Source organism: Mus caroli, chromosome 3, assembly GCF_900094665.2.
Source record: "Mus caroli chromosome 3, CAROLI_EIJ_v1.1, whole genome shotgun sequence".
Classification (NCBI taxonomy): domain Eukaryota; kingdom Metazoa; phylum Chordata; class Mammalia; order Rodentia; family Muridae; genus Mus; species Mus caroli.
The window spans coordinates 135,003,351-135,016,916 of record NC_034572.1 but is presented as its reverse complement, the minus strand read 5'-3'; the positions used below and the strand labels follow the sequence as shown (position 1 = coordinate 135,016,916).

At 36.1% G+C, this 13,566-nt stretch overlaps 1 protein-coding gene across 2 annotated transcripts in view; it reads right to left on the bottom strand.

Annotated features, from left to right (window-relative positions):
- Positions 1-13,566, bottom strand: part of Unc5c (unc-5 netrin receptor C) — a 351,708-nt gene that overhangs the window by 82,371 nt on the left and 255,771 nt on the right. For both annotated transcript variants that reach the window (XM_021157613.2, XM_021157614.1), the window contains exon 4: positions 11,822-11,925. In XM_021157613.2, coding sequence (XP_021013272.1) covers positions 11,822-11,925 — 104 coding nt within the window. The remainder of the gene's footprint in view (positions 1-11,821; positions 11,926-13,566) is intronic.

Sequence of the window (13,566 nt, the reverse complement as noted above, 5' to 3'; positions counted from 1 at the left end):
AAAAAAAAAAAAAAAAAGAAAGTTGTCCTCAGATGTCTACCCACCGGCTATATCACATCCATGCTCCAAACAAAATAAATAAGTGGAACTTTAAAACCCTCACTTAGTAAACTCTCCTGGTGAAGGCAATGTCCACAGTTCATAGCTATAACTTTGTCTTGCAGTATTTGTCCAGAGGAGACATTATATTTCTAGCCTTTGTGCACAATGGTAGATACCCAGGTCTTGATGTTGGATGCTTAAGAATTCATCCTGATACTCTCATCACATAGTTCAGTTTATTGCCCATGGAATTCTCCAAACACTAATCTGACTTTAATAATGAAGATTGGTGATTCCCATCCTGATCATGGGATCCTAGATTGAAGCATACTCTCTCTCCCCATTGTGTGTTCCTAGAAAAGGTGTCAAAGCAATCATTTTACTTGTGCAGTTTGATTTTAAAAACGACCTTTGTGGTTCTTAGATGCATGGTTTTATAGTTTCAGTGACTAATATTTTATAAAAGTCAGAACCACTGGCTGAATTTTCAGGGGAAGCAAGGCTCTGCAGTAAACCATTGCTCAATAGCCCAGCCTTGCATAATTCTACTCTGAGACCACTCCAACATTTTACAACCATCACACTTTAAGCAATGCCTACTTTTCTAAATACTTCATAATTTTTTAAAATCTGTGACATGCACAGAGATAGAAAAATCCATGGTTCCCAAAACTGTACCCATTTAGAGCTCCCAGTTATATATGGTATAAGTTATAATCCTCCAATTGAATCCCGAGTTTGAAAATTTATTTGCTCACTTTCATTCACCTCTGATTTTTCTAACCAAATATCACATTAGTTATGCTACCTAGTACTGACCCCAAAATTCTAGCTAATAGTGTTCTTATAGATAAGAAGGTATAAATGGAGTGTTGTTTAAATAAGGTAGTCACCAAAGTATTATTTCTAATAGTGTTTCAAGATGTCATGTTCAGACTTGGGTTAAGAATATAACTGTTATTCCTGTTATACAACTGAAGAATCAAACTCAAATATTTGGGGGCACAGCAAAACGTTCTAAAGCTAATCATCACAGCCTCTTCCTTAGTTCTCCATTCTTCTCAATCCTTTGAACAAAAGGAATATATGCCAGCATGACTCATAAATGAGGAATGCTGAGGGCCAATGTTAGCAACCATAACTGGTTTTCAGAACTGTCATATGCCTTTTCTGAGTTGTGTTTTATGTTTTAAATTAAAGGCATCATTATAAAAGAAAAATTACAAATGGTCAGTGTTGTTTTATTTTCTAACCAATTGTTCCTCAAAAAACAATTGGAATACTATATTTGAAACTCAATAATACAGACTTAAGGATTAAATTGAAAGGAGGGTTTTGCATAGAGGAATATTATTAGATGTTGAATATGTAAGCCATATTCAGTGGTAAATGTAAAATTTGAAGTTTAAAGAAATCCACAAGCTTTATGTTAGGATATCCTGAGACTATGTCAAAGATGACAACGTGTGGATTTTATAAGTCTTTTCTTAATACTTGTAGTGTCAATCCAAGGATAGAGACATTGCTCATAACATCATTAAATTGACTAATTTGGCTACAACTTCATCTCTCCCGACAGTCCTACCAAATATGGAACATTAATGCCAACAAAGTTACAATGGAAATAACATTAATTTTCTACTAACCAGAAGACTTTGAGGATTAGATACATAGAACTATGTAAATAGAAATTACAGCAAACTGGAATGATATGGTGTCTTTATGTATATTAACAATCCTTTCACACTGATCCCACAGGCTTAATTTTGTGATTTCTTTCAACAGAATCTCTTATATCAATGAAGCCAAATTATTCTCAAGAGTTTGAAATACTTCTATAGATGAACTTACTTATCTCTGGAGATTAGAGGGAAATAAACTCACAATATAACTACAGTTTTACCAACAGGGATATTTAATTTTGTTGCTGCAAGGAAGGAAGAAAAGACAACTTAAAATCTTAGCAGAGACTCTTCTCACTTTGTGGAAGGTATTCAGACACTCAATGCCTCCTGGCCCCCTTTAACATAAAAACTTGCTGACCCAGGGATTGATTATGTATTGTCTAGTCATATATGTCAATATAAGAAGCCAGGCACCTTATACTTTTATATTCTCCTCCTCTGTGAAAGGCAGATGTGTTGTGTCTAATTATTCACTGATTGGTATCGGGAGAAACATTAACATAATTGGCACATTTGTCCTAATTAACCAAGGAAACTGCCACATGCCATCCAAGATGAAAAAGTGACTCCAGCAACCATTATGTAGAAAAATTCACATCTATCAGAAAGATTACATTGTTATTAGCAAATTGGGGCCCACTGTGCCAGAACACTGCCCTGGAAAGCAACACAACAGAATGTTAAAGTGTATGCACACCTAGAGAGTGGGGATTTGATAGAGAATTGCATATAGGTACATTCATCAAACAAATGGGAAAAGCAATTATTGAGCAATTATCAAATGCACACTCAGCCAAGTTAAGCTTCTCATAGGTGCATTAGCTAGTCCCTGAGAGTCTGCCAAGTTTCACAGGCTGGTTTACAAGTGAGAAGTCCTAAGTATTATTATTATTATTGCTGTTATTATTATTATTATTATTAATTTATTTGCTCATTTTTTATCTTTTTAAACATGCAAGAATGAGTTTTATGAGCTTTAATACATTGTACATGGTACCTGTTAATCTGTATTTATAGATGAGACATAACTGTTAGGTTTTCTAGATATTTCTCAGAGAATGCTTTTGAGTGAGCTATACTTGTAGATTATAAAATAGATGCTGATGCAGTGGTTGTATGTGCGGTTGGAGTGCCTAAGAGTCTATCTGAGAAGTTCTCAGGTTGTCTGCACATGGATCAGCTATGCACCACATCCCAGGGAGCAAGGTGTTCTCTATTGCAACACAAGAATTGTTTGGTTTCATCTGCCTATAGGTTTGAAGTTCCAGGATTCTGTTTTCTTTTTGCTTGTCCCATTGGCAATAGATATCTTATTGTCCCATTAGAATATCTCAAATAACCAAGAAAACATTCCGAGAATGGATTGCAGCTATTTGCTTCTTAGATCTCCAAACAAACAAACAAACAAACAAACAAACAAACATTTATCTACTTCTTCTTTGATGGCATTATTCAATATTCTTTATAGTTTTCAGTAGGACTATGAAACTAAAGATATTTTACATGCTCTAAAAAGTGTTAGTCTTTAAGCAAATTGAAATTCTATATTTAGGCAATTGTAAAAATAAAATGGGCAAAGAATTTTAAAAATTCAAATGGAAACTACAGTGACATTTTGCTCAGTTGTTGTAACTTCTGCAGAAGGAAGGAATTTGCCAAGAAAGGGAATTTGTTTTCCTTCCTTAATTGCACATATGTCTGGCTCATTGCTTTGGAGAGCTGAATGTACACAGACCATATTGTGGAGGTGAACTTGTCTTCAATTTTGTAAACTTCTAAAACTGAAGTTAGACCATGAAGAAATAAAAGCAAATGGACAAAGAAATGTAATGTAATAAAGTCTAATTGAGAAATAGGATTAAAAAAACAGGAAAAAGTCCCAAAGTTGAATTACTATATATGACACCACCACACAAGGGAACAAACAAATCAGCTCTGCATTGTTTAAAAGCTAAATTTTCTACAATAAAAGGGCTATAAATTGACAAGCCCACTGATGAATTACTAGTCTTTTATTACTTTTTACAAAGAACTTGACTTCCAGATAAGCAATATTTAGCCTTCTCTTTATCAGTATACAATAGTCAAGACTGTGCCAAGTCTGACCATCATCAGGAAATGCAAGTCTATTGTTCTCTAGAGCTGTCTTTTCCCATCCACACTGACTGAGTTAAGTATAGACTACAGGCATAAGGACAGTCTTTGGACTTCTAAAGCAAGAAAGTGATCAAAAATAAAAGATACCTTTTCATTTTCAGAAAAGGGGTCTTGAAAATAAAAGGCCCCTCTGCACTGGGATTATTAGTCTCTTTAGGACCTTGCCTATTGCTGATGCACAGATGAGATGAGATATAGAAGCAGATTCTATTGAACACTGGGTTTAGGTCATCTGTCTTCAGCCTGCTTCTGCTAGTAGGATGTGGACATGGAATGTGGGCATCTAAATATATGGACATGGAAGATTTCACTTTCTCATGACTCAGTAAATAATTTGCACATTTTCTTAATTTTGGAAAATCATATTTTAGTTGCATATTCAGCAAAACTCTATATGTTCTGTATTTTTCAACTTATCTTATTACTTTTTATTTTTCCCTTGAGTTAAGCAACTATTTTCTTTCTTTTCTTTCCTTTCTTTCTTGATGAGAGCCAAGCTCTAAGTAGTCTCCTTGTTCCCCTTCACATGGTCTAAAAATCTGTCTCCATGAAGTAGTGAGACCCTTTACAGCCACATATTGACTTGCGAAAATTCCGTATTTAAAATCTTTGCTGGTATCTAATGCATTTAACTATGGTTCTGAATGGCTTGTCATGTCTACAGTCCCAGAACTAGTCTTTCCCTGACACCAAATGTCTTCCTGTTATTGGATCTCAGATGAGAGGCTCCTAGTCTTTCAAAGCCATCAGCTTCTGAGGGAATTTGTGCACTGCCTCTGCTGCCTGGAGCTTTCTGACCCAGTTCTTTTCAAGACTGGCTCCTTTCTGTCACCCAGAGCTCAGTGCAAATTTATCTCTGCAGAGAGACTTTCCTGAAGTCCGCTGAACCCCCAACAACTGCCCAATATGACCTGTGTTTTGTTTTTTTTTCCAGACAACCTTGCCTTGTTCCCTTTAACTGGTGGTTACCTTAAAATGCCTTTGTCTTGCCTTTTCATTTTGTTTTTCCCTCTCTCAGAGCAATAAGAATATTCTGTGCACAATGAGCCCACAAGACATATTCCCTGAATAAATGGATTGATGATAGAAGATAGAATATGTATTTTGCATCTATAGCCTTGAAGGAACCACTATGCATGTTAGAAAATTGAACCTGGAATCTGTAGCTGGTAAGACAATGATTTTTATAGCTTACATTTGTGACATAAACTGATATATTGAATGTTAATTTAGTCATAAATTTAAACGTACACAGATACACAGCCTTGTGTAGAGGTCAGAGTATTCAATACTAGAGACAGATTAGGAGAGAAATACCATAAAGGTGAGAAAAATTGCAAAACAATGCAAAACTTAAAATAAAAGTCTGGAAACACAAGACTGTTTTTAAAAACTGTTTTCAAGTTCTCCATGTTCTCTCACAAAACAGGAAGAAAATCCAACAGACATTGCAGGCACTGAGAACATGGTTCCCTCCCAAAGAGGACCCAGCTCTGCATTTCTCTCTTAGCCTCTCTTACCTGCAATGACTGTGATGTGCTGCTTGGTAGACAAGGCACCTGGCAGGAAATAACATCTCCTCCAATTCTGAGAGGTGGCATGGCTTGTAAGGCACTGTAATTGGCCGTATTAATAAGCAGTTATCTGAAGAGTCACCTGATGTTGCACATTCAATAGCCCCTATACCTGCCTGTAGGTTTTGCTCTTGTCAGTACCTACTTTAAAAAACCCATTTCCTATTTATCATGACTAAACTCAGCAAAACAATCTTTTCTTCCACACTTCACCCCATATTTTCCCACTCGCTAATTAGAGATGCAAATGTTGATAAATAAGAAGACTGTTCTTAAGTACAACTGGGTCAATACGTTCAACACTGTGCCCTGTTCCTCCAATTAAACTCCTATGAGAAATAGCTCAATTATAATTAGGGAAGCAATTATCCCCTTGTTAAAGGTGAAACAAATCACAGGTTTTAGTGAAATTCTCTGTTTTGTTACGTCTACCATGCCAGAACGACCTTGCAGCCATTGATGGATTGATTCAGTGATCCCCATGAGGAATAACTTGATGATAGAAAGCATCCCAGGCTTGCCATATCATAGTAACATTTTCTAGGCATGAACTCAAATGAGTAGAGCAGGATTGATTTCATAGAGAGCTGCTATTATGCTTTGAGAATAGCCCAGCACCTACTTTACATCAAATTAATTTTCTTGCTTCTTCAGAGAGATAGGAGATAGACTTGTTACTGAAATACAGTCAAATGTCATCAGAAAGGGAAAGAAAGAATCATTTTTTTGATCGACCCCAGGAAAAGTGCTATTAAAAGCATGGAATACCCAAGATGCAATTCACAGGCCATATGAAGCTCAAGAAAAAGGAAGACCGAAGTGTCGGTACTTTGGTCCTTCTTAGAAGGGGGAACAAAATACCCATGGGAGGAGATACAGTGACACAATGTGGAGCAGAGACTGAAGAAAAGGTCATCCAGAGACTGTACCACTTGGGTATCCATCCAATATACTGTTACCAAACCTAGACACTATTGTGGATGCCAACAAGTGCATGCTGACAGGAGCCTGATATAGCTGTCTCCTGAGAGGCTCTATCAGAGCCTGACAAATACAGAACTGGATGCTCAGCAAACTATTGGACTGAGCACAGGGTCCCCAATGGAGGAGCTAGAGAAAGGACCCAAGGAGCTGAAGGAGTTTGCAGCTCCATAGGAGGAACAACAATATGAACCATCCAGTACCCCCAGATCTCCCAGGGACTAAACCACCAACCAACGAGTACACGTGGAGGGACCCATGGCTCCAGCCACATATGTAGCAAAGGATGGCCTTGTCAGACATCAGTGGGAGGAGAGGCCCTTGGTCCTGTGAAGGCTTCATGCTCCATCCAGTGTATGGAAATGCCAGGACAGGGAAGTAGGAGTGGGTGAGTTGGTGAGCAGGGGGAGGAAGGAAGGGATAGGGGATTTTCGGAGGGGAAACGAGGAAAGGAGATAACATTTGAAATGTAAATAAAGAAAATATCTAATAAAAAATTTAAAAAGATACCAAATATATATTATCCAATAGTATTTCTAGGATTGGTGTTTCTTACTTTTAAATTGTCTACTTTGTAATTTTAGTGGTATTATTATTAGTGCTCTCTGGGATCTTTGAGCTGAATTATCTCCCAAGTATTCTTTTATTCCTAGTCCTGGTAAGTTGGAATCCTGCTCTGAGGGTTCAGACTAAAGGATCCCCCTATCTCCCATGAGGTTCTCTAAATGGGCTATCCCACTGTGGTGGTTTGAATAGGTATGGTCCCCATAGATTTATGTGTTTGAATGCTGGGCCCATAGGGAGTAACACTATTAGGAGTTGCGGCCTTGTTGGAGTAAATGTGGCCTTGTTGGAGTAGGTGTGGCTTTGTTGGATAAAGTGTATCACCGTAGAGGGTGGCTTTGAGGTTATATATGCCCAGTTATACAGTCTCCTTCTGTGGCTTTCATATCAAGATGTAGAACTCTCAGTTTTATCTCTAGTACCATGGTGTACCTAGATGCTGCCATAATTCCCATTATCATGATAATATAAGCCAGCCCCAATGATAAGAGTTGTATTGATCGTGGTGTCTCACCATAAAAACGAAACCCAAACTAAGAATTTTTTATAAGTGAAAGATAACATTCTTCTAGAAATTTTTATTTCCTGAAGGGCAGTCTCTCTATTATATCAAACATACCTTCTTTTGTTTGTAAAATATGTTTAACATATTTGGAGAATCTTTTGTGAACTCTAGTTTGCAGTCATTAGAGATAAAATAAGAGCCTAACTTTGTGTTCTTTCTCTTCACAGTACAACCAGAAAGAAGAGTAAATAGATGAACTGCTATACATATAAAATTATGGTAGTCAGAAGCCATTTATCCAGCCACACCTTCACTTGCACCTGATGTTTAATGCTAAATTAGCTCTGAATATGTTGCCAAATAAGAGTTTCCATGTACTCTTTAATCATGACTACTTGCTCCTTTGTATCCTTTGGCTACCCTATGAACTAGTCAGTGATGGCATTATATCAAATACAAAAAATATTTTTGGGACTCTGTGCCTATGATATGGAAGTTGTACAGTTATTAAATATTTATAAAGTTGCTAGTCACACAGAAAGAATATTTAAACAAAGAGTGCAAAGAGGAGATCAGAGTTAGAAACAGCAAGGTCTGGAGTTCTAAAATCCTATTGTTCATATCTGTGTTCAAAACAATTTACTAAACGCAATTTGTCCTAGAAGGCACTAAAAGTCACTGGTACTTGTGGGAGGATGAACTGTAAGCTTTGGCTGGCTCATTCTTTATTTGAGACAATGTTTTTGTCATTTGGAATCCAAAAAGATATTTATGAAGAGTAACCTCAGCTCAAATTTCCTCCTTGGGAGAAGTTACAAGGGCTGCTGGACTCTTGGTATGAGGAGGACTGGATGAATGGCAGTAACTAATGAGTTTGAGAGGACAGTAGAAGTTCATGACATTTGCTATTACTATGGCTTGAATGTGAAGTGTTCCCCATAGGCTCATGTGTTTGAATACCTTGCCCCCAGCTGATAGCTGGATATTTGAATGTTGTGATATATTTTGGAAGTAGAAGCTTGCTGGAGGAAGTGAGTCTCTAGGGATAGACATCGGGGTTCCTTATACTGGGGGTAGGTGGGTGTTAGGATTTGTAATATACACCCCACTTCTTGTCTTTTTTTCTGACTGTAGCTGCAATGGAAGTAGCTGTTCTTGATTCCTTCTTCTCTTGAAATGCTTTCTCCATTGTATTTGACTCTATCCCCACCACAAACAATTAGCCTCAAATAAACTTGTCTTCTCTGAAGTTACTCCTTGTCAGGTATTTGGTCACAACAATGAGAAAAGTAATACGGCATGTGATTTGATTAGCATCAGCAAAAGGTAAAGGCATGTTTTAAGTGTTGCATTCATCTGTAGCACTAATGGTCTCCAGGCTAACTAATGGCTATAGAATATAGGAGGCATCTTGGTGATTCTTCATACAACAGAAGTTCCTCTGCCATGTAGCCTAGAGTGCTTAGGATGAGAAAAGTTCAGTGGCTATGATACTGAGGTCAATCTTCTTGGAATTAATAACAATATAATATCAACAGTATAAATATTAGTCCTGTATGGATCTACATAGGTTTAAGAGGCTTTTATATACCATTTATTAAATATCAAACATAAATATTATCTTAATATAAGACTGAAAAAATTGGATACAAAGGATTTATATAGCTTGCTTAAAGTCAGAGAGTAAAATGTGATCATGCTTAGATTTAAACCTGAAATTTGTAAGGAAATTCAGTTGCTGTTCCATTAAGAGACTATCAGATACCCAAATAGGGAAGGTACCAATTAAGCAACACCTATGACATTATATACATAAATGCAATGTGATCGCGATTGGGGGTAGAATTTTTCAAAGGTGTCTGGTTTAACTAGCTAGAAGAAAAGTACTGCTCCCTGATAATCTGCAATAAATGGATCTTCATTCAGGAAACCAGCCTCATACATATAAAGCAAAGACCACTTGACTTGCCATGTGCTCACTGAACAATCACTGTCTAATTTTTCTCTCAGAAGTAGTTGCTTTGGATAGCAGCAAAGCATATAACTAGCTATCTAGGTTGACCTCCCTAGGCGCTGCTCTAATGGTCATAAAACAGGTGTATTTTTATCTGCTGGTTTTCGGTTAAGATTGACATCTTATGTGATATCGCCTTTATGCTTTCAAATTCCATAAGCAAGCAAATGAAAATAATATACCGAATGCATTTATATTGAAACTAAAAATGATCAAATAGTCTCTTAACTCCCAAGCTATCTTTCATTTCTTTTTACATTTTTCTATTGCTCTTGAGCAAATAGCAGACAGAAAGTGAAACGTGAAGGCATCCATTGGTTTTCTGATCTTGGTAATTTTAATGGTGTCAGAAAAAAATCTACACAGGAATTTATTAGCTTGTTCTTAAGCATGTATGTTTGATCTCTACTCCGACTGAAAAAAAATAGAAAGAAAAAGTAATATGTATAAAATATAGTTCTTTGAATGTCAAATGGGTATATGATTTTTGAGCTTTCCAAATGTTAATTAGACTCTTCTCAAGTGATGATACACATAAAATTCATAGCCAATTAGTTTGAAGTCATGAATCTTCACTCCTTGACAAAGTGAACTACTTTGTTAAGACTGGGGGAAAAAAAAGAGAATGCCATGATCTTCTCTCTGTATGATTTTCCAAGGAGCAGCTGCTTTTAAGTTCCCTTGAGTAAAAGCCAAACTACAGATGTCTGTGCTGCTCATAGAATGCTTAGAACATCACAGTGGATTCTGGAAGAAGTTTGCCTTAGAACCACAAGTAAAGAGACAGATGTACTATTGCATAACTGAAATAAAATGTTGTATAGAAAAGAGCACCCTTCATTTCAGCCACACTAAATCATAGCTTGTGCTTAGAGGCTGCAATATTTGGATCTAGCATTGTGATAGTGAGTCATAATAGTGCAATTTATGAGATGGTGTTGAAGAGTCTTGAGATGCTAATGATGAGGAAAAATGGTTTTATGTTTTTCACAGTAAAACAAGGATACATGTGATTTTGTATTAAGTAACAGAAATATAAATGCTTCGGCAGAAAAATGGAGTCCTTTTGCATACATTTTCAAATAATTTATTGCCAGTATTAACTCAGAAGAATCAGAGACTCAGTTTTGGGCTGACTACCTTAGACCTACCTTGTAGTAATTTTCAAAAGACTGGAAAGCCACTACAAATCAAACGGTAAAAATGAATTGCTTATAATTAATCACTTAAAGTTTCAGTATTCTGATTTGTTGAAGAGGCAGAATTTTAAGGTTCTAATGCATGAAAAATGAGCTGATCCATGTCCACTGAATCCATATATAGGTATGAATGACAACAACTGGCATCTCTCTCTTTTCACGTATACAAAAAGAGTACATCCTTCAAATACCGTTTTGAAGTTTAGAGCCTAGCAAGAACCATCAACAAGTAAGCAGCTATGTTACTTATCAAATGAAAGTATGTCTAAGTTTGTAGAACTTTGTAACAGCTATGATAATCATGTTGGATAATATTAGGTAGTCTCCTATTAATCATGTAAATGGAAAATAGCTTTAGAGTTTGGAGTCTTTTGGTAACAAATGAAAAACATGGTATCAGTTTTCTTTTCCAGGATGCTGTCGTACTATGGTGTGTGTCCCCAGGAGATCATGCCATCTTCTATGGGTTATGTAGGGCAATGTTTCAAATACAGCCCTTTTCTAAGAGAATATCTAGCTGGTAATGAAAAGTCTTGCCAAAAATCTGATTCATAACATTTCATTGGCAGTTCATAGGCTTCTTTTAAGCAGAACCAAAACATGGAATACACTGATAGAATTATCATTACATGAAAGTGAACGTGTTTATGACAGTAGATATGGCTTTCTGAGCTCAACAATGACATCATAGACTGAGAAACACAGACGTGTAGAGCAAGCTCAAAGGACAGACACATTATCTTTCTTACACTAACATTTTAAGAGTCATCTGAAGCAGTCATACAATTGATGGTACATTAAGTCACAGCATCTCTTTCTATAGATGCCAGATAAAGTAAAATGCTATTTCAGATTGTTTTGAAAGAGAATGATAAAATTACAGCACGCGGCCTGTGGCTTTGTCCAGTGGGGCATTCTAATTGACTTCTAAGTCATTAATCAGTTCCTAATCAATCTGTTTTGCCAGCAGCAGGCAGTTAGGACTCCATTACCAACCATCTATCATGCCATGCCCCTAATTCACTGCACCATTAGCCATGGGTTAGGCCTCTGTGAGAATAACTAAGTGCCAACTGCTAAATGCAATGCATTTTTGTTACCTCAGCCACTGGGATCCCTTCAGGTGGCCGACACTGGAGTAAGACTTCCTGCTCCAAGGACACTTCCTTTCCCAAGGGTTCCTGCTCGAATGTCTTCCGCAGATCTGGAAGGTTCAGGTGATAAAGTACATGTCAAAACTACACCACATCAGTCTTTGTACAGAAAGTGCCAACATTTCCCCTAATTTAGTATTTTAGATCTTTATAGTTTATCCATCTGTTGATAAGATAGAATAATTTGAAAAGTAATATTCTATATGGAAGAAATTATGAAAGTTATAGCCTATTAACTGTGCTGACTAAGCTTCCATAAAACCCTTATATGCATCATTTTAATAATTACTTAACTACATTAATTTTACTTTAGTATTTCTTGTTAATCTATTGTGATGACAACTTTTTTTTAATTAAAAGAGACCCAATCTTGTGAATTTTACAGGCAGAGTTCCTTATGTACATAAATATTTTCCTCTTATAATTGATATTATTAAAGTTGTAGTAATACCAGGATATTTTTATTCATAAACCAAAAGTGGATTTTGTTCAAGTTGGAAAATAGGACTCTTGAAGGAGCCACAGAGAAGGCATATAACTTCTACAACTGTCTTAAGACTTCAAGGGAAAACAGAGGGTAGCTATTGAGAATAGTGTAGAAAGAATTTAATTTCTAATCATGTCGCCATTTCAATGAGAAGATTAAGTATTCATTTCTGCACAAACATGCCAAGTACCTAATTATGTGCTTGTATGGATAGAGGTATTATAGCAAGATGCAGCAGCTTAGGAAACTACCCTGAGATGAAAGTGTCAGAAACCAACCTATCATCATATAAACATCATACAAACATCATACAAACATCATACAAACATCATACAAACATCATACAAACATCACACAGTAGGAGACAGGTTTAGCTAATACATCTTTGAATGAGATATAATTGTTCTGTTTTAATAGCTTGGCTTTAAAGTCTAAGTAAGTTTTACCTATTGTTTTACAAGTAAAATGTAACCAGGGCATTTCTTAAGAAGCTCTAGAATTTTACTTTGTAAGTACAGGTCAATTCTTTACAGCATAGGCTTATCTTAAGTTAACCTGTAGGTTTCAATAAAAATTTAATGCTTGTGTGTTTTCATCTATGTCCATAACAAATGTGAAAGTACCATTTGGGCCTCCTGAATTACTAGGTGGAAACACAAAGACTATAGAGATGTGGATGTGCGCTAGTAGGTTCCTTCTAAAAAGTACCATCTAGAAAGTCACCGAAGGAAAAGATTCACTTACATGTTTGCTATATTGTTGGATTTCTTAGCGGAAGAAGCTTATCTAAGATTCTGGTGGTTGTAACAAAATGGTGGATAGATATGAAACGAGATAAGACAAAAGATTCTCCAAATGATGAGAGAAACAATTTTAGAAGGACAGTTTAAAAACATGATTGTTAAGAAATTGAGTGTATTTTTGAAATAAATATTAAAATCCAGATGATTATCATAACCTGAAAGATATGTCAACTCTATTCCTGTGTTACAAATGAGGAATATGCACATTTAGTCAATTACAACCTCACAGCAAAATAATTAATTAATACTAAATTGGAATGTGCTAGCCGTTGACTTCATAAATTTTGCCATCCCAGATATTCTTCATAACCATTTACCATTCATTTGTGCACCAACAGAAATATAATAATATTATCTTTGTTAGAATAATTGTTATTAGTTTTGATTTGCACAGAGTTAAG